We start from the raw sequence: 27,500 nt of genomic DNA on the forward strand, positions 1-27,500 counted from the left end.
TCTTATATGGCACCATCTAGGGTGGAATGATAGATGGCAGAGTAACGGACATTAAAAGTCCAACTCGAAGACAATCTGATATCATCGCCTACATGCACAGACGATCAAAGAGGACGCCATCTTGGAGAGAGAGAGAGGGAGAGGGAGGGGAGGAGAGAGAGAGAGAGAGAGAGAGAGAGAGAGAGAGAGAGAGAGCGCTTTTTATCCCCGGCAAACCCTCTGAATTCATCAACTTGTGTTTTTAATTATAAGTCCTTGTCCCCATACCACCTCAAAGATTGGTTGTGGATACTTCCCACTCGATTCTCACACCTTGTGCCCTCTCTATAATTTGGATGAGACCCACGGCAGTGAAATAAGTATCAGGTCCAGCAGTGGCCTGGGTTAAACTTGGGTGCAACGAATTCTTCAAGAAATGGACTAATTAACTAACCATTTCCAGTAGCTGTTGCTTGAAACTGACTTCAAATTGCGCAAGAAACATTCCTAGGTCATAAGCGTACTCAATAATAATAATAATAATAATAATAATAATAATAATAATAATAATAATCAATAATAATAATAAATACGGTACAATTGATCGTCTTGTGAGTTCTCAACAACTGCATTCTGTAACAATACTTAAAGAAAGATTGTAGAAGATAGAGAGAGGAGAGAGTAGAAGAGAGAGAAGAAGAGAGAGAGAGAGAGAGAGAGAGAGAGAAGAGAGAGAGAGACTATTTAGTTAGTTATCTTAAATGTTTAACAGTGATCGTACATACAACATAAAATTTCCTTTAATAACAATAATAAGAAGCACAAGTCTTGAAATGTAGAGACAAATCCACAGTTGTGAATGGGTACAAATATATATTCATAAAACTATCCATTACTGTGTTTCTTTCTCCAGTATAATAATTAATAATAAATAATAATACATAATAATATAATATAATAATAATAATTAATAATAACAACAACACAAAAGCCTGCTTTATGTAAGGGTTAGCCCTACAATACCACAATTAACAAAAGACACAAAAAAACCACACGAAGATAATTAAATTCCACTAGATTTTCGCCGACACTTATCACAACACCCCGAAGCCTATACTCGGTCGAGAAGTAATTAGAAGAGCGTATTCTTAATGGGGGAAGCCCCCACCCCCCCATAACTTCCACACGAGAACATAATTAACAACAACAACTGGCCCCAACTAATTACACACCTGTAGCCAGGTAATTATAGGTGTCGACCTCTTAGCCCTCAATGCAAAAGAAATTGTTCAAATGTTTCTGGAACCTTTCAAACGTTCCTGGAACCTTTCTTTCTTTACACCCAAAATAATGAACTGGAATATTCTTTGGAAGGTTGAATTTCAAGCTAGTGACTCATTTCGGCTTGATCTATATTATTATTATTATTATTATTATTATTATTATTCAATAAGACAAACCCATTCCATATAGAACATGCCCATCCCATGTTTTATTAAGCTTTAATAAAACATGGGGTTTGAAAGACGTAAACAGAAGTTATAAGGATATGTAGAAAGATCACTTACTAGCAAAGAAATAATGTGTAATTAATTAAAAAATAAAAGAATAAAAACGAAAGTTAATTATCGAAATACACGGAGAATTATTTTAGGGAAATCCAGTAAGAAGAGATCAGTTAATATAAAAGAAAAAATAAATTAAAAATAATAATAAAAAATAGATAAAAACATATGTAAACTATTGAAATAAAAGGAAAACTGTTTTAGAGAAGTGTATGAAGAATACTTATCAGATCGAATCAACCTCATTTCGACAGACTTAAAAGATTATTCGACTGATTCATATAAAAGGGAATTCAATGAGCGTGGTACTTTGTTTATAGTATACTCCGCTTAAAAGTCAGCTTAAACCGTCCTGATTCGCCGTACATCTCACTTTATGCGTCAAGATAGCAGGAATTAACATCGCTTAGAGATATGGACTTGGAAAATGCAGAAACTAGGTCTTTTAAAGTTTCTTTTAATGATTCATTTATTTTGCTGCAGAATGCTTGCAGTTCTGTGAACCGCCATCGAGAGAGAGAGAGAGAGAGAGAGAGAGAGAGAGAGAGAGAGAGAGAGAGAGAGAGAGAGAGAGAGAGAGAGAGTTAGTGTGTACGAGCAAATTTTAGGTGAACTACAAATAAAAATAAGTGTTTTGTGTGTACTTATTTGTGTGCATGCAAGCAAATTATAGGTGAATTACAAATAAAAATAAGTGTGATTTGTGTTTGTGTGCGTACAAACACACTGTTGGTGAAGTATAAATAAAAATATGCGTGGATGTGTCAAGAGATGACTTGAGTTAATACAGCAGGAAAAGTCACACAAATTTCAGTTTTAACAAAAGGACCTACATTTTCCTAACATTCCCAAAGCCGACATAGTAAGAATTCAACAAATTATAAAAAACGAAAAGAATGGTTCGTGGGTAAATGGGTCAAGATGAAGACCCAATATACCACAAAGTGAACGGTTAAATAGGCAACAGAGAACAATGCCAAACAATTTGCGAGGAAGTGCGCAGCGACACACAAAAATATTAGGACCACGTTCAATGGAAAACGGAGCTCGACGCATTTCCATAAAATATACAGGGCGTCCATAAAGTCCCAGTACCATACTGTGCAATAAATACTTGTAATGGTACTGGGACTTTATGGACAGCCTGTATACCATCAGACAACCAAGTCTCTCTCTCTCTCTCTCGCCAAAAGAATGACCCAATTCTACTTCGCACACAAACGCAAACTTTAAATTGGTGTTGGAGGAACCACCAAACGCCCCCCCTCTCTCTCTCTCTCTCTCTCTCTCTCTCTCTCTCTCTCTCTCTCTCTCTCTCTCTGCTCTGCTCTCGATCACTTACCAATCCGCTTCGATCTTGAAACATCTCAGTTTAAATCTTTTAAATCTCTTCGCTCTCGCTTCCTCCTTCAATCCAACTTTTTTTTTTTTTATCGAGGACCCCTACGACGACAACATGATCTCTCTCTCTCTCTCTCTCTCTCTCTCTCTCTCTCTCTCTCTCGTCAATTTTGATTCAAATCAGCATATGGGCTCATATAATGAATAATACCGACTCTTTCGCATTGCCAAACACTGTATGAAATCAGTCAGTCTGTCAGTCAGCTACTCTCTCCCTCTCTCTCTCTCTCTCTCTCTCTCCTCTCTCTCTCTCTCTCTCTCTCTCTCTCTCTCAAGTGTACGACGTAAAACAGTCAACTATGAGGGCTAATTATACTTCACGTAACACACAAGACATTAAGATCAAAATAGTATGACGAGAGAGAGAGAGAGAGAGAGAGAGGAGAGAGAGAGAGAGAGAGAGAGAGAAACTACGTTTCGATACTCCATTCACGGACCCAAACACAAAACCACCGATTCATAAAAATGTAAATAAAAAAATTTAATCATTCTGGTTCTTCCTTCATCCCGAATTAGAGAGAGAGAGAGAGAGAGAGAGAGAGAGAGAGAGAGAGAGAGAGAGAGAGAGAGAGAGAGATAGAGAGAGAGAGAGTACTACGTTACGATGCTCCCTCTCAGGGACCGAATACAAAACCGCCGATTCATAAAAAAAAAAAAAAAAAAAAAAAAAAAAAAAAAAAAAAAACACACACACACACACACACACACACCGTAATAGTTCTCCCTTCACCAGCGTCCCGGAAACTAGTAAGAAACCCGGACACGCTTTTTTTTTTTTTTTTTTTTTTTTTTTTTGGGGAGAGAGAGAGAGAGAGAGAGTAGAGAGAGAGAGAGAGAGAGAGAGAGAGAGATTTCGGGACGTGAAGCGTCACGATGCTTCTTGCATCCTTTGGAAGAGAGAGAGAGAGAGAGAGAGAGAGAGAGAGGAGAAGAGAGAGAGAGAGAGTCTGACCTGACTGCTGCTCCTATCACTGATAACGATACAAAGAAAGACGGTCATAATTATCTACCCAACTCATAAACGAAAAAAAAACCGAGAGAGAGAGAGAGTTACTGTCTGATTTCATACAGTTTTAGGCAGTGTGAAAAAACAGTGCTACTGATTAAATGAATTCATAATATTCATATAATGACATGTGAGATGTTGGTTTGGTCTATGACACATAAAATACTTTACAAGAACTCTCTAATTAGAAAGACCTAGAAAGTTCCTGTCTATGATTTATTAAGGAGGGAAAATATAACAAAATCACACGCAAAAGTATTATTCTTCTTCATAAATCACATTAGAAATGGCTGAACAAAATCTGAAATATACATCAACATAAGTACAGTTCTGTTCACAAATATACTTAACTGAACCCGTTCGCATGAAAATATGCAGGACAAATATACATACAGTTTCATGTAATTAAGGTTCCTAGTATGTTTAAACTCGAATATTGTACGTACATAACATTACGTGTAATAGGCTATACTCTCTTAGGCTAAATTTATGCTGACCCAACAACATCTAACTTTAAAATCTATTTTGCCCAAACTATGTTTAAAATATATTTAAAAGCTATCATTATGCCCATGTGAATAGAGGTAAATCAACCAATAATACCAGGAATGGTAATCGGGAATTAAGAACCCGTAAAATCAGTATCAAACCGCCATGAGGGTAATTTTCCTAGCAGAATTTATCAGAGACCATTGACTCCTTCGCGCCGTTATCACTGTGAATAAGCCGGTTAGTGATCCTTGAAAAACAAAATATGCAACTGATTTCCTCCTTAACAGAATATTCAACAAGGCTGAACCCGTAACAATCATAAGCAGCGTCAAGGGAAGATTAAACGCACGAAAATAATCGCCACAAACAAGCATCACCTAATTCCAGTTGTGTCTTATCCCGTGAATATCAGCATCCCTGAACCCACACCATTCACTGCTGCAGATATACAAAGGCCAGGCAGATAAATGGGCGTTAATTAACACTGACGCTCTTTGAACAGCGCAGATTAAACAAGCTATAAATTTTCGCCCAGACCCAGCTGGATTACAAAAATATTTTTGTTATATCATGCACTACTTGCAATGGGAGCAATACACCTTTAAATTCTACCCTTAACAAGCAAGCTTGATTTAAGAGTTGAATGAATAGAATGGGGGGGGGGGGGGGGGGGGTCATTTCTCACAAGCAACGCATAGTCTGATCAAAATTAATGAGATACAGGCAGGTTCGACCTGTTGCGTCAACAGAACTCAATCTTAAACAAATAAAACCATTTTTACTCTGTTCTCTGCCAGGATACTCTGACAAGCAACTAACTGGCAGGCGACAAAAGCAGTCTGGCGTAAGTACCAACAAGAGAGACTAAGAGACAGTATACACACACATACAAACACACACACACACACACGAGACGTGAATAAATAAACAAATCCTCATCTATCGCGTCGCCTCAAACGACGAAAGAGAAACTGACCAAAAAATAGCATGACGTCTCAATTGTAGACACGAGTGTCCACAATGTTAATTGTAACGACAACGAACAGAATTCAGAAGGAAAATTTAAAAATAAATATATAAATTAAATCAGATGGACTACAAAGCAATAAACAATTTACTGTCGAAATCTCGCCGGGTCAAGCAGATATCTCAAGCTATTTAAGAGTACGTTTTCGCACGTATAGCAAGCAGTACTCCCTCTCTGCAGTTCCTAACATTCACACACACAACTCGTCTGCGACCAGCAACAATCGACTAATAGCTAGTTGTCTGCGTCAACAGACACACAATGGGTTATAACGGAGTTCCCTTGAAGGAATACTTGCAAATAACACGAGTGTACATGTATGAATACAAGCCGAGATTAGCGCGCATAATGCATTAACACATTCTGCATATAGAGGGCTAGTTCTACACACTAAGTGTCCTCCTCATTATTTAGAAAAATTGTCTTCACTAAGTTCCATCAACTACATTATGCACTACACACAATTTTACATTGCATGTGCTTGATATGGTTATTAATACTGGCTGGTACAATCGCCTACAAATACTTAGCCCCAACAACAACATCAACCAAAGTATCTTCATCGCTTCCACGAGCAGGATCGAACTTTGATCACCATAACAAGGCTTCCTTTACAGAGCCCATCGCGTGGCAAAAATCCTATTAAGGGTCTCACTGAAGCACAGCCTCCTCCTTTCCCTCCTCCTCCTCCTCCTTTGTTTTTCACCTCCGTAACTTCCCAAGCCAACCATACCGTATGACAAGTGATTCTGACCCTTTGAAGCCGCTGCCAAATTCACTAAGACAATCTCATTGCTTTCATACAATGACATATGTTTGCTTCTCTCTCTCTCTCTCTCTCTCTCTCTCTCTTACACACACACACACACATACACACACACACACACGCACAAGCACACACACACAGTTTTCCCTAACCTTATAAAACAAGCCTCTATTTTTATAAAGGTTACTGCCAGGGGCAAATGCCATCTTATATCTAAGTAAGGAATGAAAACAAAGCATCAGCTCTAGTATGGAATAACCTTTCCCCCTTCTGTAATTATCAAAATATATCTGGAGATAAATGTGTATAACTTATATTTTACAGGGGATACCCAAGCATTTATTAACTCTCGACAGCTGACGTGCTGCAGGGCAGTTTACGGAGATAAATTACTTCAACTTAAAAGACAACGTGGAATTCAGTGACAAGCATTCCTCCAGAACCATTTTCGATAATCCCAGCCAAAAAATATTTGAACCATTATATCCTGATCTTCCTTATATCAGATGCCTTCTTTAAACAGTTAAATTATCGGCTACGTGTACGGAAGTCACTTTACATGATGTGAAATGTCTCTTGGCAAATTCCAAAGTCTTAAATTTACCCAGGATTGTCTCCTAGATTCTTCCGGTCAAGGAAACACTTTTATTACCACAGTATAAATTGTACCAGAGGAAAGTTTGGGGCAAAAGAACTCTGCCTAGTGTGCTCTATTTCGGAATACAGGGACTAGTGTGTGTTCTGGCTGAGTTGTACAGCAATTTATGGAGGGTCCAGGTTTAACAATAAAGGGGAAAACTATTACAGAACATAAAACTAAGACCTTCTCCAACAGAAATAAGATATATACAAAAGTGTGTCTTCTGACACAGAGCAACTACTTCAAACTATTCTTTAATTCTCCTGAACCCAAACAGAACTGTCATCCTTCGTTCATCAATTACTTTCAAGAGCTTCCACTGTGAATGGTGTTACTACCATGATGATCAGATGATTCATCAACTACAACTTCATCACAGTTGTAATAATCTGAAAAGGACCAATGTCTCACTTGAGAAATAAAAGACAAATTCGCAATCGACAGTCTCCAGTTTACTACAAGAAACTATACAGAAAATGCACATGAAGAAAACAAGACAAGAATAAAAGATGGGACGCTTATTATGTTGGCCAATAAGTCTGTCTGTGCCTGTCAGTCCGTCAGGCCATCTTACAAAATTACCCGATGATGGGCACAGTACTTATGCCCTCAACAGCAAAGCAGCTGTAAACGGGATCTCAACGCGAAGAAGCAGCATCCTTCAACTGGCTTGACACCCCCCTTGACAAGGAGTTGTAGCAAGTAGTATATAACCAAGAGGCTAAAGTCGCTGCTGCTGCTGGCACTTCTTTGGACGAGCTACTCCCAGAATACAAGAGTTGGATTAATCATGTGTAACAACAGAGGGATGGTCGAGAGAAAAAAAGATGATGATGATGATGCCCGGTTTTAGTCTCTCTTTCTCTTTCACAGGTGGTGGCGGAGGTGGTGGTCTTAGCCCGAGCACGCGCGTGCGCAAGCACACGCACACACATGTAGCCATCTGCTGATGATCCTGTTGTTGATCTTCACGTGCCAGCTGCAGTCTGTCATGCTGCTCCTAATGCTGCTGCTCTCGCCGGAGAGTAGGGAGAACCATGATGGGACACACCACTATAAGGGGACTTATGGGAAAGTCATGGTATGTAACAATATATATATATATATATATATATATAATATATATATATATATATATATATATAATATATATATATGTATAACTGAATCACGAAAATATGGAACGCAATGCATATATAAAAAATAGGACAAAATCCACGAGGGAAAAAGAAACGACAATATAACATACACTGAAAGGAAAACTACATGATACAATCAGCTACAATGATAGAGTCTGATGCAGATTCTCAGTACAGAACACGACTAAAACATTAATATTTATACAAGGCAGAGTCGATATCAACTCATATCTCTCTCTTGACAGCCGAGAGATCGAAGTCGACTGTTTATCGGTGCATCTAAAAACAAAGGCCCCAGTTTGAACCCTGGCTTGGGGAAGATGCACTTAGGCTGAATCATAATTCCTTTTTGGGTGTGATTTAAACACAAGGTATGATAAATTTTATATCAAATCAAATTATATTTGCTGTTTAAAATACATACGTAAATATATAATATGCATAATCAACAAATATAATTAAACGCATATAACTGTTAACAAACAACAGCACCTGGGTATGAAAACTTAAATCAATAATAAATCTTTAAAAAAATAAAAAATGAAAAATAAATATGCAAATGAATACACATTCATCTGAGAGAGAGAGAGAGAGAGACCCACGTCCCCATTTGCCATAAGAACCGCCTTCACGCTAAGAGCAGAAGAGAAAATTAGCAGGCGGACCTTTCAATGAGTTTACCTCCTACATTCGTCGACAATACTGGGCATACGCCTCGTTCCTTTACACGCAGGACCCACCAAGTTAGTGGGTCCTGCTTACACGATCCTTAAAAGGTCCTCCGCTCATAAATAACTCTTTTAAATATTCAACGTCTTCCACAAAACGAAACCTTAAACAAACAAAGATTTGTACTTGTTTGTATTTAGAATAATGTCATCGTGTGCTTTGTTGGTTCATTTTTACTATTTTGAGGGTACTACTGAGATTTTGGGGGTATTACTGATATTTTGAAGGTACTACTGATATTCTGATGGTAGAACTGATATTCTGATGGTACTCCTGATATTTTGAGGGTATTACTGATATTTTGAGTGAACTACTGATATCTGAGAGTTTTACAGTTAATTAGAGGTTAGAGTTGATATTTTGAGGGCATTACTGACATTTTGAGGGTACTACTAATATTTTGGGGGCATTACTGATATTTTGAAGGTCTACTGATATTCTGATGATAGTACTGATATTTTGCGGGTATTTCTGACATTTACTGGATATTACAAATAATTAGAGAGTACTACTAATATTTTGAAAGTATTACTACTAATCAGAGGGCACTACTGATATTTTGAGGATACTACTGAGAGAGAGAGAGAGAGAGAGAGAGAGAGAGAGAGAGAGAGAGAGAGAATAATACAATAAAAAAAACTACATAAAACTTAATAATTTAGGCAACAAAGACGTACAAAAGCCAGAGAGAGAGAGAGAGAGAGAGAGAGAGAGAGAGAGAGAGAGAGAGAGAGAGAGGGGGGGGGTCCAAACAAATGTAGTGCAAAGTAACAATAAACTGTTTCCTCCTGATAAAAGCTTAGATTGAGCTAACACGGACACAAGTCACTATAATAAGCCAAGAGTCTTTGCCCTAATATATTAAAACGGTTGGCAAGAAACAATTCTCATACACATACATAAAAAACACACATAATATGAAGAGAGAGAGAGAGAGAGAGAGAGAGAGAGAGAGAGAGAATGAATGCGTCTGTGATTCCTGTGAAAGGCATAAGAACCGCTAGTAGGCAAGGCTACCACCACCACCACTGAGGCAGCTACATATCACACGCCTAATATACAAACAAAAGATCATATTCACCATCCGACGAACAGCTCCTATTTTTGGCTATTTCCAGGTCGATGACACCCGAACCCACAGCTCAGAAGACTACTATATACACTGGAAACCTTACTCGCACTTATATCTATAGCTAATAATAGCATTTGCGGCCAAATTATAACTGATAAGTGTTTCTACGCCTGCCAGAATTCGAAACGTGGTTGTTTACAATAAATACGCATAAGTGTCTACAAAATAATGATATATATATTACATATACACATTTTTTACATACGTATATAAATTATATATAGTATAAGCGTATATATCTTTGTGTATGTATACACAATTTTTAAATCATATATTATAGTATATAATGTGTATATATCTTTGTGTGTACGACCGACCACGCACGAGTAAAGAAAAAAAAACACATACACACACAAGGATACACCATCAAACAGCTGGTCTTGAGAGTCAGCAACAGAATAACCAGGCCAAAATACATCGACGTGAACAACTTGACGATGCAATGGAAAGACAAACGACAAACAAACATATGCCGACGAGTTAACGATATGTGAGTCTTTCGAATTTTCACTGGTCCAATTATAAGATGTGTCAATTTTCCATCCGTGAAAATTCGTGTTAAAACGAAAAAGAAATAAATTGGCGGCTTTTGAGTTAAAACTTTTGTGAAAATTTTCGCGTTGGTTTCAAGATACTAAGTCCTGATGAATTACGGGTAACATTCGTGGACGAATTCATGAAATGAACTCATTCTGTTGATGGTTGCATGAATTCATTCCGTGATGGTTCTTTGAAATGAATTAATTCTGGGATGGTTAAACGAAATGAATTCATTCTGGGATGGTTACAAGAAATGAATTTATTTTGGGATGGTTACGTGAAATTAATTCATTCTGGGATGGTTACAAGAAATTAATTCATTCTGGGATGGTTACATGAAATAAAATTCATTCTGGTATGGTTACGTGAAATGAATTCAATCTGGGATGGTTACATGAAATAAAATTCACTCTGAGATGCTTTAAAGATATGAATTCATTCTGGGACGGTTACATGAAATTAAGTCAATCTGGAATAGTTACATAAATGTATTCATTCTGGGATGGTTACAGGGTTAATGAGATCGACTATGCTGTAAGGATACAGCAACCACATGGATAACTTACGTTCCCTAAGGGTAAAATGATACAGGCTTTTGTGTATCAATTCCATGAAACTAACAGATAATTATAGAACTTAAAAGGTAACCCCAAAAAAACCAACTACATTTTGAATAAAAGTCTCTAGAGTAAAACTAACTAAAAGTAATATAGTATGAGTGAAAAATTTGCACTGGCTTGTTCTTCAAGAAACAAAATAAAAATAAAAATCTCTAGCAACTTACACATCAGAAGCGGTCGCCACCTTCATACCACTCAAAAAAAGAGGTTTCTGTAATTCTCACACTCGTTACTTACCTGTAAAAGGGGAAAAAAAGATGCGTTACATTACGAATAAAAACAGTATATTATTATAAAAAAATAGAAAGTGAAATTTAAATATATAACATAACTAGGACTGGTCAAACTCTGAACTGTTAACATTATTTCAAATAACTTAACTCAAATTTCATTATCACAACTGACTCAAACCAACTACAGACAGTAACAGCTTCTTAAAAATATAGTAATTGGATACATATATACGACTTGTGAATACAGCGATTTAAATATAGAAGCAAGACTTTTTAAAAGTTTAAAATACTGCATGCAAAGTGCATGATCAAGATAATAAGGGGGGAGGAGGAGAGGTGATAAGCATGAAAGATAATCCTTGATTAATATGATAAGAGTTGTTTTCCTCACAATAGCTTCCATAACAGCATTTTTGGAATTGATTGTCAACTGTAACTTACCTCTCGTTGGATACTTATTCAGCGAATGTAACTATAATATATATATATATATATATATATATATATATATATATATATATATATATATATATATATATATACTATATATATATAGTTACATTCGCTGAATAATATCCAACGAGGGAAGTTACAGTTGACAATCAATTATATATATATATATATATATATATATATATATATATATATATATATATATATATATATATATATATATATATATATATATATATATATATCATACCCTCACAAGATCTAAAAAAGATAACAGAATGGGGTACATACAGCCCGTAATTCCTCGATAAAAAAAAAAAAGTGATGTATGGAACTCTCTTTATTCGTGAAAATTAACAATAAACGCGCTAAAAAAAAATGCTGTATTCCGAACTGCATTTTAATTTAAGCAACTATGCAAATAATCATGAGCAATAAATTGTCATCACTGCTTGCATATATTATTGATTAATTATTTTTATTATTTATTATTCTATTATTATTATTATTATTATTATTATTAAAAATTATTATTATTATTAATTATTGAGAAGATGAGCCCTATTCAAAAGGAACAATCTCCACCACTGGAGTCCACTAACTTGAAATTCAAGCTTCCAAAGAATATCATGGTGTTCATTAGAAAGAAGTAAGAGAAGGTAATGGGAAATACAGTAAGAGAGGAAAAATAAATTCACAAATTATTAAATAAAAATAAGTAACTTATCAAAATACATCCACAAGTTAGTTCAATCTAAACCAAGAGGTTCAACGCTCAAACCTTCAAGTTGATGTTAAAATTCGTGTGTACAGAGCTCAGGTGGTGAGTAGATGTATATAAATAGCGCCACACGTGCGCCAATGCTTCTGCTACCTGTGTGAACAGGTGTTAATATTCAGCACTTGCCCCACTAACAGCAGGTGTGGTTTCAACTACCTCTTACAAATACCGAAGCAGGAAATCCCGCGGGGACCGAAACTCGTAAAAAAAAAAAAAAAAAAAAAAAAAAAAAAAAAAAAAAAAAACGAGAAAAAAAAAAAAAAAAAAAAAAAAAAAAAAAAGAAAAAAAAAGAGAGAGAGAGAGAGAACGAGAGAGAGAGAGGAGGAGAGAGAGAGAGAGGAGTGTTCCCTAATCTATCTATCGTTAAGGCATATATGAAAATATATTAATTATAAATAAATATCGAGGTAGATAGATTAGATATTAGGACATTATATATATATATAATATATATATATATATATATATATATATATACATACACACACACACACACACACACACATATTGTAGGTAGATGTACCATAACGCAATTTTTCCTCCAAGTTCCCTGCAATGCTCGCCTGTAAGACCAACACCAACGCGCCGTACACTCTTTAGCTTGGTGGAAACAGCTTAGATGGGGACAAACACAACTTCCAGGAACCCAGGGATGGGACAGGATGGGCTGGGATGGGGGGGATGGAGTGATAACCCTTTTTCCCAATCAACAGGTGTAAAGGAACAGGTACGAAACACCTGTGAATCTAGATCGGAAGGTTAGTAGAGCAAAACTGCAACAAAAAATTCTTTGTTCAATTTATTCATCATACGAAAAGCACATTATTACATACATATACTTATATCTTTACGTCTTCCTTGCCAATAAATTTTTATCTGTACCTGTTAATTTATACTTCGCATAAAAAATTGATTGAAAAAGAATTAAAGTGCGTGTATGTTGAGGTACAGCATTTCGATGCGTGTATATTGAAGTACAACATTTTCTGTTAGTGTATATTGAAGTACAACATTTTCTATTCGTGTATATTAAAGTACAACATTTCGATGCGTGTATATTGAAGTATAACATTTTCTATTCGTGTATATTGAAGTACAACATTTCGATGCGTGTATATTGAAGTACAACATTTTCTCCGCTTGTATATTGAAGTACAACATTTCTATTCGCGTACATTGAAGTACAACATTTCTTTAAAGTCTGGAAAACTGAATAAAAACATCTCTTACAGCAATTGCTGTAAAGAAAAAATTCTTTGGCTCCAACATAATAAAAGATGAATAATCCTGGGTTTTGCAATACCTATCATTTCCATTAACATCAACACACACACTGTCATGGGAGAGAAATTTAGACTGAATTGAGGCAAAACAATGGGAACTATGAGGTCATTTGGCAATGAAACGGGAATTAACAGTAGAGAAGGTTTGAAAGGTGTAACAGAAGGAAAACCTCAAAGCAGTTGCGCTACGAAACAATTGTTAGAAGCAGGATAGCAAGATGGAAGAGAATATGAAAAAAGGTACAGTAAAATGAGAGGGGTTGCAGCTAGCGGCCGAAGGTACGCCGCTAAAAACCTTAAATAATGCGTACAGTCCAGTCAGTGAGGTGCACTGATGGCACTAGTTCCCCTACTACGGGTCTAACACGATATAACGGTTTTTACAACACGAAGTCGTAACAGGTGCCAAAAGTGACAGCATCAAAGTGTCTAACTATATACTAAAATCAAACCGGCAAAAAGAGGGGGGGGGGGGGTGGTGATATGTGGGGGGTGGGGTGGGGGAATATGTAAAAGATAAACCTCGGAGGAAAAAAGGCCATTTCAAAGACGGACAGTTTGAGAAGGATGAACCCTTGTTTAAAAAAATAATAAAAAAAAAGCGAAAAATAATAGAGGGGTGAGGGAAGAAGCTATGTAACACCTTCAAGCCCATATATCTTGACACCCTCTGTGTATATGCCAGGCCTCACTTATATATAGACAAAGTAAACGGGGCGCCAGCAGTTAGCAGTGAGAGGTGACGAGACGCCTTATGACAGTTCCGCCCGATTGATAGTCAGGAGTCGAAAGAGGAGAGGAAAAAGATTTCCGTTCATTCATCTCCTCAAGCTCTCGACGTCTTTCAAATCGTGATGCCGAGTCAGACAGGAAGTCTTCTTAGGAGAGATTTCGCAGTCTAAAATAATGTCAATTTGCAGGGCATTGCTATGCTGGTACTGGGACAACATAATGTAATTACGACATCCAATAATGCCTTGTATATCATCAAAGGTATTAATTTAAATCAAAGGCCAAATAGCGCTGGGACCTATGTGGTCATTCAGCGCTGAAACGGAAAATGACAGTAAAATAAGAGGGAAACTTCGCAGTTTGGACTACGAAACAATTGGTAAGAGAGGATGGAAAGAAAGATGCTCTTTTAACTTGATATTTCTGCAACGCAACCAAGTAGTAACAGAGAGAGAGAGAGAGAGAGCGAGCTCCCAGCTTTTGGTATCACATAAAATTGTAATCTAAAGTTGCACAGGAAATTGAGAGAGAGAGAGAGAGAGAGAGAGAGAGAGAGAGAGAGAGAGAGAGCTGAAACTGCACGACCACAAACAACCTATAGCAAGCGCACGGGTACCGGAAAATTGAGAGAGAGAGAGAGAGAGAGAGATAATGAAACGGCACAACCAACAACTATCCCTCACAGAGAGCTCACGCGTACCGCGCGAGACGAGCTTTTTAAACCCTGGTTAATCTTGAACACGCCTTAAAATCCTTTATCAATTTTGGCAGAGGGGGGAAGGAAAGCGTCCGAAAATCTCGGGTTGGACTGAATCTCGGGTTCTAGTAATCTCTACTGACTCTGTGCACCGTCTATCTTGGCAGGCTTCGGGAAGTTTCCCGTGCACCAGCAGGTATTGAAAAGTTAACAGGAAGAAATGAAAGGAATTAGAATATATTATTATTATTACCTCATTCATATGCAAGAAGCCCAGCCCACAAGGGGCCACTGACTTGAAATTCTATTTCATGCATTGAAAGATTAACAGGAAGAAATGAAAGGAACTGGAATGTATTATTATTATTATTATTATTATTATTATTATTATTATTACCTCATTCACATGGAAGAAGCCACTGACTTGAAATTCAAACTTACACGTTGAAATGTTAACAAGAAGAAATTACTGGAATTGGAATACAGAATTATTATTATTATTATTATTATTATTATTATTATTATTATTATTATTATTATTATTATTATTATTATTATTATTATTATTATTATTGAAATACAAGCTTCTAGTGAATATTATAGCGTTCATTCGAAAGAAGTAACAAAAGGTAATGGGGAAATACTGAAAGAGGAGATCAGTTGTTAAAAAAACCGGATAAACAAATTAATAATAATTCAACAATGCAAATAAAATATTAAAATAATAGTTGAATTGCATTAGGGCAGTAATGTACTGCATCTTCGCTTGAATTGCAAACACTTCGCGAATGAGTTATAATTTCGCATTTAAATTCCCGGATTGATAAGTCTATAAAGTACCTTTAAAGAGAGAGAGAGAGAGAGAGAGAGAGAGAGAGAGAGAGAGAGAGAGAGAGAGAGAGAGAGAGAGAGAGAGAGAGAGAATTGCAATAAGTTAGGTGAACCTTCAATAAAAACAATGAAAAGAGAGCGAGAGAAGAACAATGGTTAGGTAAAATCTTCACTAAAACAAAGGGGAGAGAGAGAGAGAGAGAGAGAGAAGAGAGACGGGGGGGGGGGGGGGGGGGGGAGGGAGAGAGAGAGAGAGAGAGAGAGAGAGAGAGAGAGAGAACCGGTCGCAGCAACCACAAAGAGATCAAATTCTGCAATATTCCGTGACAGAAAGCCGCGAAACTTTCGCGAGGGAAAGCATTTCGTAAGAAATTACCAAGGCCAACCCAGCCACACGGATGCTTCCCTAAGAACGCTAGAATTTTATATCGCGTCTTCTAGCTAAACAATTGAGAGAATTCCTCTCACAAAAAGGGGTCCCTAAGACTTCATGTTCACCTGAAAAAAAATCCTCAGGTAACGTAATACAAATGCTCAACTTCAGAACCAGTTCTCCCGTGGTGAGGACGACCAATAAACTTCATGAACATTATAAAAAAATTGAGCAGAATAATGTCTGGTATTATAATGCAGCTGCCAAATGAGAATTGGCGTAAAGGACTGGAGTCGATGTAGCTCAAAATATTCATAAACTGGTTGACTTCTTGCAGCTGCGTTTCCAAACACGATATTACAATATAAAACAAAAAAATTCAGGCAATAGACCCCCCCCCCTATCTCTCCTCTACTCTCTCTCTCTCTCTCTCTCTCTCTCTCTCTCTCTCTCTCCTGAGAGTTTTCAATAAAAACATTGGGTCGAATCCTATCGACTGGTTAAAGAATTCCGAATGACGTTTGAATATATACATATATATACATACATACATACATACACACACACACACACACACACACACACACATATATATATATATATATATATATATATATATATATATATATATCTATATATATAACATATATTATATATATATGTATATAAAAAAATAAATGGGAAAAACTAGAGGCTGAAGTAGCTCCAGGACTCATGCAGGTAGATGTGTGATCTTAGAAAACGGCCCCGCATATAGTAAGAAAGTGATGGACTCTAAGGAGGCAGCGTGCAACCCGGAACCCCAAACTATAAATACCACCCAGTCGAATTAGAGGACTGTGGGTAGAGACCCCCCCCCCCCCCACCACACACACACCACCACACACACAACAACACCCCCCACACCACAAAAAAATTAATAATAATAATAATAATAATAATAATAATAATAAAGGGCGATTTGCAAAACCGCACAAGAATCAAGAGAGCACCTTCATTGCAAACAGGTTCTGCTCTAAGTTGCAACGATGAGATGGCAATTTCTGCTGCATCTCTTAATTGCCAGCAATTTGGACTTTTCACATCTTATTAAGCAGCCTTCACGACGTGCTATTAGAAGTGGGCATAGATAATTGATAGGATAATCTTTCCCAATAGTTGCAGAGTCACCCACGTCGAGAAACCTTTTCAGGAATTGTAATTCATCCAGGCCACAGCTCTCTCTCTCCTTAACCTCTCGTCTCTCCATCCTGCGGTCTCTCTCCGAACAGTATCTCCATCTCGATCTTCTCCCCTCCTATCTCCCTCTCTATTCATCTCCTCTCGATCAACCCACGACGTCTCCGTCTCTCCTCTCTCCTTCTCTCTCTCCTTTTTCTTATTACTGACTCTACCCCAACTCTATTTCTAGCCATTTACGCGAATGTCTTGGGTGAAAAAACAAGGGCTTGAAATAGCTTCAAACATTTAAGAAGATACAAAAAACCACCTCTGAGAAAGTGGACAATTAGCAATGACTGCGACTGCGTAGAGACCAAGGGATCGCAAATAAATTAATAATTGAATAAAACTACTTTTAAAGGAATACAAACCAGACTTGATCACAAAGCCAATTAATTCACTAGACGATCAGTCAAGTCCCTTAGACGTGGCAAAACATATAATTCTTGTTAAATTTCGCTTTCAGCAGAATCTCTCTCTCTCTCTCTCTCTCTCTCTCTCTCTCTCTCTCTCTCTCTCTCAAGCACTTAACCTAAAGAAACTGCGTTTTACTTCAAAAATATTTAACTTGGCACGCACTGAATAAGTCACTCGCTCATTCATTCAAGATTTATGGTCAGGCCATCTTGATATCTATACTCCAACACGGCTCTAAGGCGTGAAGCGTAAACTTGCTTAGAAACCAATAATAATACTCTAATTATCTGCAGCCCACTTCCTGTGCCTTAATAGCTGTTGACACTGGCTCCATGACAAAGATAAGGTTCATTATCTAAGATAACACAGTCACACTTAAATCACAGATGGCCCAAAGTAGTTGTTTCTTCCGGCAGCAACAGCAGGGAACTTATTCTCAGCCAGTTTATAAGGTTTAATATACATAGGATTTAATATAGAATAGTCGAACGCAATCTCTAAATATGCTTTTCTAAATCTGCGTTTCGTTGCTATCTATAATGGATTTACTAGTCACTGCTTGCTGTAGTCACAATCACCACGCCGACACACAGGCATTCGGATGGCACAATACGTCACAGTATTTAAAACCAATTCATCATTTTCAAAGTGACTACATAAACCATTGCTATATTTTGTCGTAGCCACAAGGTAGGATTTTATAATGGACACATATACGGACTTAAGTTCAATTAGTTTTACCCAAATTCGATTAAATAATTTTAAAAAGCCAATTTATCAACTTACTTTAAAGTGTTTACATAAAAAACATTGCTGAATTTTATAGTGGTCACAAATTGGAATATACTAAATGCACATCAATACGGAGGCAAGTTCAATGACTCTCACCTAAGTTCGTTTATTAAAAAAAGAAAAGAAAAAACAATTAAACTTTCGCCTAGTATCTACAAATTATGTAACGACCTAATTTAGATATAATCTCACAGATTCAACGTTTACTTTACATCAAAGCCACCAAAGAGAATAATAACGAACGAGAGAAACTTACTCTTGGAGGCTGACAGAAGTAAAGAGGCAAAATATGATAATGAACATAGAGGGCAAGTTTGCCAAGTGTGACAATACATACGAATGAAGTCACAACCAGGGGGTGAAATTATTATTGGAACTCGTAAGTGATTATATATATATATGGGGGATATATATATATATATATACTATATATATATATATATATAATATATATAGTAATAAAAAAAGCTACACATTACTTGACTAAAAATTGACAAAATAATGCTAACAGACGCAACTGAAAAGTTTAGAAAAAGTAAGGGGGAAAAAAGCAAATAAAAAAGAACATGACTGAAACGTAAGGAGAAAAGGAAAATATATAAAGGATAAAATGGACATTAAACTACAAATTACAAATTCCTTCGGAAAGTATTTTTTTAGCAGAGTTTTTTTTCTGAAACTATATCATCACCACACTTTGCTTTTTTATTTTTACTTATTATTATTATTATTATTATTATTATTATTATTATTATTATTATTATTATCAATATTAATATATAGTGTCGAATGAACAGAGCTAATAAGTAGCATGTGCAACAGATCCGTAGAGTTACAATAATCAAAGTAATTATAATAATCTTTAGAAAGGCATTCGACGAGAGAGAGAGAGAGAAGAGAGAGAGAGAGAGAAGAGAGAGAGAGAGAGCCAAATCCTCATACCCAAAAAATCATTCCTCATCTCGACCTTTCAGAAACGGAGCAAATTATAATTATACCCGCACTCACTAGTTCAAGTTATAATAATCAACTTAAGATTACAATTATGATTATCACAAGACCTCGCCAACCAGCTGTTGCTGCTGTTGTTCGCTCGTCGGCAAAAGTCAAAAGTCCTTACCACCTTCACGCCTATAAATTATTGCAATTACTTTTTTTAGTGGGCAGTGGGCAATAAGTATTTTGGAGGTCACTGCAGACACGCGGTAAATAACGCCTACAAATATAGCACTTCGTTGAATACGATTTATTCAGCAACAAAAATAATAATAATAAAATAATATAATAATAATAATCTCTCCCAGTATGAATATTGGCCAATTATTAAGACAACGTTAACCCAGAGAAGAGAGTAGTAATATGAAAAATCGAAAAGATAATATTTAAGATTAATTCGCTGAATTCTGCCATTTTATTCAACAGGATTCTTCAAAAATAACCTAATAATAATAATAATTATAATAATAATAATAATAATAATAATAATAATAATAATAATAAATAAAAAAATAAACACCAGCTACCTTGCAGTAATTAGTGGTTCGAACACCTGAAGGAGTGATAGAAAACGATCAGGCAAAGATCCTCTGGACTATGGTATCAGAACAGATAGGGTGATACGTGCAAATAGACCAGACGTGACGTTGATTGACAAAATCAAGAAGAAAGTATCACTCATTGATGTCGCAATACCAGGGACACCAGAATTGAAGAGAAAGAAAGGGAAAAAAATGTTTTAAGTATCAAGACCTGAAAATAGAAATAAGAAGGATATGGGATATGCCAGTGGAAATCGTACCCATAATCATAGGAGCACTAGGCACGACCCCAAGATCCCTGAAAAGGAATCTGGAAAAACTAGAGGCTGAAGTAGCTCCAGGACTCATGCAGAAGCGTGTGATCCTAGAAACGGCGCAACATAGTAAGAAAAGTGATGGCTCCTAAGGAGGCAGGATCCAACCCGGAACCCCACACTAGAAATGCCACCCAGTCGAATTAGAGGACTGTGATAGAACAAAAAAAATCAATAATAATAATAATAATAATAATAATAATAATAATAATAATAATAATAATAATAATAATAATAATTACACAAAAGCAAATATGGAAATAAAAGTTTGCAAAGAAAAATTGTTTCAATTTAAAAAAACTACACTCTTAAAAACTTGGCAAAATACTTCGTAGACGAAGAAATAAATAGAAATATATAAATGAATAAATAAAAAGATTTACTTGTACATGAATAAATAAAAAAAAACTAACCCATTAACTAATAAAATACCTACTTGTTCATTAATGGACGCAAACAAGAGACTCACGAACACGACTTGTAGCACTTCAAAGCAGGCAACAGAAACGAAAATCAAGTATACACTACAATTTGCAAAAGGGCGCAGCGAAAGCTCTTGCGTAAGAGCACCAACACTAAATACTCGATAACCTCTATAAAATGAGCATAAATGCCAGGGTAGCCCATGAAAAATACCTGGCGGGTTATCCTGGATTCAACGCAAATAAAGGGAATTAGAAAACACTCGGGAGCCGAAAACAAATGATAAAATAAGAAACAAAAAATAGCAGTTTACGTAAGGTACGACTTCTTTTAATAGATTAAAAAAAAAAGTAAATTGTACGTACGAGTTGCTCTGGTTACCAAATTTTATTTTGAGATCCCCATGAAAAAAAAAACGCATTTTGCGTAAGGTACGACTTCTAATATAAGAATAACTAATAATAATAATAATAATAATAATAATAATAATAATAATAATAATAAATAAATTGAACAGGTTGCAATAGCTAAATTTGATTTTAAAATCCCTCAAAAAACCAGTTTACTTAACAACAAATTCTTTTAATAGACCTGGAAATAAATGTATGGGTTACTTATGCTACCCGAATTTTGATCTGAAGATCCCCCCCCACAAAAAAAAAAAAGTAGTTTATGTTACCATAAAATTTTAATCAGACAATAATACATCTACATAAAGCCTTAAATCTCACGTAAGACATCTCAGTTCCTTTTAATAAAGGTGAACAAAAAAATAGTACGGGTTGGTATTGCTACCACACTTTAACCAGCCAATAACAAAAATGTATTAAAAACTCAATTCTTACGGAAAATAACTCGCCTCTGTATAAATGACTACGTGTAACTTTCATAAGGCAAAAGCAAAGGGAAGAAACTCAGTTTCAGGATCCTGGAGAGAGAGAGAGAGAGAGAGAGAGAGAGAGAGAGAGAGAGAGAGAGAGAGAGAGAGAGAGAGAGAGAGAGAGAATTCAGCAGAAAATGCTTAACGAGGAGATTCGTATTGCATCCGAGTTGCAGATAAAACGTGTGAACGGACCTATTTTCGAATAAAATTCTTTTTCTAGATTACGTAACTAAAGGATCAAAATCACTGGGCTAGCACAGCGAGAAATCTAGCACTCGCACAATTAAAAGTATAAGAATTAAACAGTAAAAAAAAAAAACTACAACTAACCAGTCGCAAACGTAAAGTTAAGTATATCTTAGTTTTACCAGACCACTGAGCTGATTAACAGCTCTCCTAGGGCTGGCCCGAAGGATTAGATATTTTTACGTGGCTAGGAACCAATTGGTCACCTAGCAACGGGACCTACAGCTTATTGTGGGATCCGAACCACACTATATCGAGAAATGAACTTCTATCACCAGAAATAAATTTCTCTGATTCCGCGTTGGCCGAGCCGGGAATCGAACCTGAGACCACCGGATTGGCAGCCCAGCTCGAAAACCACTCGGCCAGCGAGGAACTAGTCGCAAACGTAGAACCTAAACAGTTACAAATCTAGAAATAAACAGTCAAGCATCTAGAATATAAGTTAAAATCTAGAGACTAAACAATTAAAAATCTAGAACCTTTACAGTTAAAATCTAGATCCTCACCAGTTAAAAATTTAGAACCGAAACAGTTAAAAATCTAGAAGCGACGTTATAATATGATAATAACGTTATAACAAATAAAATGTAATAATAAACATGATAAATGTTTTAATAAATATAGAAGATTTCAAAGCTACTACGATGCATATTTCTTAACAATAATCAAAGATTTTAACAATAAAAAGAACTGTTTATTTTATGCAAGGAGAGGAAAGATACTGCCACGCCTTGTGCGATGGAAATACGGGTAATTGAACTGTCACAATCTTCTGGTGACATTCCTTCTTTTATAAAAACATTGGCCGAATGTCCTCGTGCAAAACCTACAAATCAACATAGCTAGGGGTTTAACATACGTCTGAGCATATTATTGTCTCTTTCCTATGAATGGATAAAAAAGTACAAAAACTTGGAAGTCGATTATTGGCAATAATTTTCGGAAACGCAAAACAAGCGATGATCATTTCTTTAAAAAAAAAATCGACACGGAGTAGGAAATATAATGTTATAATATCACATATCCCAAAAGCAAATGGAGTAACAAGGTTTTCTTTAATAGCAACATTTTCATAGTGACAGGAATAAAAATAATTTTGTTCAACAGAAAAAAAATATCGATTCGGCAGAAATTTTACTAAATTCGATTCCGCAAAAACAGGATCCATTCAACAGAAATTTGTGAAAATCGTTTCAACAGAAATTAAAAAAAAAACGATTCAACAGAAATAAAATATCTATTTAACAGAAACTTCATACAATTGCATTCAACAGAAATTTTTAAAAAATCGTTCCAACTGAAATTAAAAAAAAATCGATTCAACAGAAATAAAATATCTATTTAACAGAAATTTTATAAAATTCCATTCGGCAGAAATTTTTAAAAGTTCGTTTCAACAGAAATGAAAAAAAATATATATTCAGGAAAAATAAATAAATCCAAGTCTGATACGAAATATCAATACCCTGCCTACGTAACGCTGACGAAGATAAAAATGAGTCTTTTTCAGTAACTCAAACAACATGATTATCCTGCAAACCAAAACGTCATGCAACTTCCCCCGTCCTTTCCTCCTCTTAACCGACCCAAAATTAAAACCCGATCCGGGTAATGCAACCCGGCTGGCTCTTCCATAACAGCACGAACCCTTCCGTGAACAACTTGAGAAAAAAAAAAAAAAAAAAAAAAAAAAAAAAAAAAAAAAAAGAGAACAGTTTCTCAGGACCTCTTTAATGCGAAGATTTGCACAGAACCGGTTTTCGAAAACGGCCGAGAAGTTCACGAGGACGACTTCAAAAAACAAATTCAATGAAAAAAAAAAAAACTTTACTAGCTTCCAAGGAACACCGTGAACCTTGGTGAAAAAAATAAAAGTTGCTTGAAATGCAACCCGATACAAGCAAACGTCCCCTCCTCTAAGCTGAATGCGACGCAAAACCGGTTTTAATGACGCTCTCCCTCTATTCTTCTTGCCTTAGACACGCCGTCCACGTCTCAATAAATACCAAACCTCATTTCCTTGAACATGTTGCTTGCAAGCGATGGAACCTTACACACAAAAAAACCCGCCCTTGTATCTAAACGCAGCTTAAAACAACCCTTTTTATGGGCTCCTTACAATAATAACTCCTCTCCACTACTTCGAATCCTGTTTCTTCTAATAAACACCAAACTAATATTCTTTTGGGAGCTTCAATTTCAAGTCAATGGCCACTGTGGTGGGGGGCTTCTTGCTTGTGCCATTTGAATAGTGTTCTTCTTCATCTTCTGCATGATTTTTTTTTAAATAATAGCTTCCCATTACCTTTTCTTTTCAAGATACTGTTCATTACTACTTTTGCAAGATTCTCCTCGTATTTAAATGCCGTATTTAAATGCATAATCTTTTAATAATAGCTTCGCATTTCCTTTTTTCAAGACGCAATTCATTACTACCTTCGTAAGATTATGCTCGCATTTAATTAATTTACTCATAATAAATTTTAAATATATATATTATATACATAAAATTTATAATACTATATATATATATATAATATATATATATATATATATATATATATATATATACTAAATTACTCATATATATACCAACGAAGCGAAGATAGAATTACCAGGATTCTTGTCCTCCCCGACATCCTCAGAATCGCTGACGTCATCGTCGTCCCCGCTGTCATCGGAATCCTCGTACCGATGGGCCTTCCGCCTGTTGGGCAGCAACTTCGAAGGGCGGATGGCCGACGGTATCAAGTCCATCCCCTCCCTCTGGCGCATCTGAGGACGGCCCTCGTCATCCTCGTCTTCGTAGTCGTCCTCGTCCGTGTCACCGAACTCGTACCCGTCGTAGAGGTCGTACTCCTCGGATTCCCCGTCGGAGTTGTTGTTGTTATCGTCGCGGTCGTCGTTGTTGGGCTTCCGCGACGACGAGATGACCGTCGACGGCTGCCACGACGTCGGCCAGCTCCCCTTCCCTGGGGCGGCAGACGGCGATGCCCGAGTCGTGCCCCGCGGCGTTGCTGTGGTCGTCGTCGTCATCGTCATCGTCTTCGGCGTCGGTTGCATCAGAGTCGGAGCCGTAGCAGGGGGCGATGCAGAGGACCACGGCGTCGTCAGAGCAGTCATCCTCATTCCCGGAGTCCCAGCAGTGGGAAGGAATCGTGAGGGAGACTGTCTCCTCCTCCACCACTGATTTGCCTTCCATCTTGCTCACGGACGATCAACCACGTAAATGTTTTTCAATCCACATAAATTGTATCATTAAAGCCAGACGTTTTAAATCCACGTAAATTGTATCATAAGGACAAATGTTTTCTTAGCTCCACCTAAATTGACCTAAATTGTATCATAAACACAACGTTTTCAATCCACGTAAATTGTATCATAAAGCCAAATGTTTTCACTTCACGTAAATTGTATCATAAAACCATAAGTTTGCACTTCACGTAAATTGTACTAAAGCCAGAAGTTTGCACTTCACGTAAATTGTATCATTAAAGCCAAACGTTTTAAATCCACGTAAATTGTATCATAAAGCCAGACGTTTTCAATCCATTAAATTGTATCATCAAAGCCCAAACGTTTTCACTTCACGTAAATTGTATCAATAAAGCACAAACGCTTTCACTTCACGTAAATTGTATCATTAAAGCCGAACGTTTTCTTCACTCCACCTAAATTGTATCATAAAGCCAAACGTTTTCAATCCACGTAAATTGTATCATAAAACCAAACGTTTCCACTTCACGTAAATTGTATCATTAAAGCCAGACGTTTTCAATCTACGTAAATTGTATCATAAAGCCACACGTTTTCGCTCTAAGTGAATTGTAGCATAAAGCCAAACGTTTTCTTCACTCTACCTAAATTTTATCATACAGCCAAACGTTTTCGCTCTGTGCGAATTGTATCAATAAACCAGACGTTTTGGCTCCACTTAAATTCTACATATATAGTATCAAAAAACCAAACGGTTTCACTCCAAGATACTTCTACGGTTTCACTCTGCAAATTGTATCACAAAACCAAACGTTTTCACTCGATGCGAATTCTATCACAAAACCAAACGTTTTCACTCAAGTTCTTCCCACCGTCGTGGGTTCTTCCTTAAATCTATCGTGTGTTGCACCTCCCCCCGTCCATTTTTAATCTATCATCACTGTATCCTTCAATCCACATCGTCACTGTCCGCAGGGGAACCAAATAACCAAAATGGAAACCACAGGGCACCACGTGAAATCAATTTGGTGTAAGGAGTAAGTAACACGGCCGGTCAGTGTTTACACTTCCACAACTGTAGGAAACTGTCTTTCTTTCCAATCTTTAGCTGAACTGAAAAGGTTTTATGGCTTTTCTTTAAATATATAAAATATATTCTTCTTCGCTTCAAGCTTCCTGCCCCTCTCCTTTTGGACCGTCTAGATGCAGGTCCGGACCAGCTGATACTAGACCCGTAAACACGGCGACGCCCCAGAAGAGACGCATCCACCACCCCACTTCGGGCCGCTAAGACTACTACTACTAGTATACCCTGGCACCCTTGAAGATGCTACTTGCTCACCCATCACCTGTCGAATGGGACACCTGCTTTCTTTCTCTCTAAAAAAATATATATCTATATATACTCATTTCTTGGCTGATATGTATACGACAATGACACAGGACATCCACACATTTATGGCCGACCTAAATGTATGATGACACGTTTCTTGCAAAACCTTTTGTTGCAAAGGTGCTCAACCCACTTCCGGTGTTTGCAATCACAGAGAACTTCTACTACATCTATATTCTATAATATGGCGTCCGTCTCCAGGTTCATGTGACTGTATATCTATGCTCTAGAAGAGGAAGGTATCTAACTCCACTTCGTCTGTCCTGCACAGAAGTATAGTTGTAGGCAGCCTGCGCGAAGTGGCAGGTTAACGAACACTGCTCAAACCACGGCAGGTGACACCGTTCTACAACAATCGGCGAAACACACACACAGACGCACGAACACATGACACCACCTCGATGGCACCGATAGCCTTTCCTATCTTCCTTCCTTCCTTCTTCCCTTGCCCCGTGGGCACCACCGGGTATCTACTACTAACTATCGGTAACAACCCGCCTCTAAGTCCATCGTACGATGAACATGCGAAAGCCTTTACACGGTCTCACTTCTGGCATCAACTGGCACTTGGCAGTAAGTTTGCGAGAGAGAGAGAGTGAGAGAAGGAAAGAAGGAAAGGGGGAGGGGGGTAGAG

General features: G+C 36.9%; 1 protein-coding gene across 4 annotated transcripts in view; it reads right to left on the reverse strand.

The window, feature by feature from the left end:
- The window catches only part of LOC135216326 (cAMP-dependent protein kinase catalytic subunit 1), a 794,959-nt gene that overhangs the window by 163,163 nt on the left and 604,296 nt on the right, over positions 1-27,500 (reverse strand). Inside the window, exon 1 of one of the 4 annotated variants that reach the window (XM_064251503.1) lies at positions 24,873-27,292. The exons of the other annotated variants lie outside the window; for them this stretch is intronic. Coding sequence (XP_064107573.1) covers positions 24,873-25,386 — 514 coding nt within the window. The 5' untranslated portion in view covers positions 25,387-27,292. Of the gene's footprint in view, positions 1-24,872; positions 27,293-27,500 lie in introns of those variants that run through there. 4 annotated transcript variants of the gene reach the window in all.

The sequence above is a fragment of the Macrobrachium nipponense genome, chromosome 6, assembly GCF_015104395.2.
Source record: "Macrobrachium nipponense isolate FS-2020 chromosome 6, ASM1510439v2, whole genome shotgun sequence".
NCBI lineage: Eukaryota > Metazoa > Arthropoda > Malacostraca > Decapoda > Palaemonidae > Macrobrachium > Macrobrachium nipponense.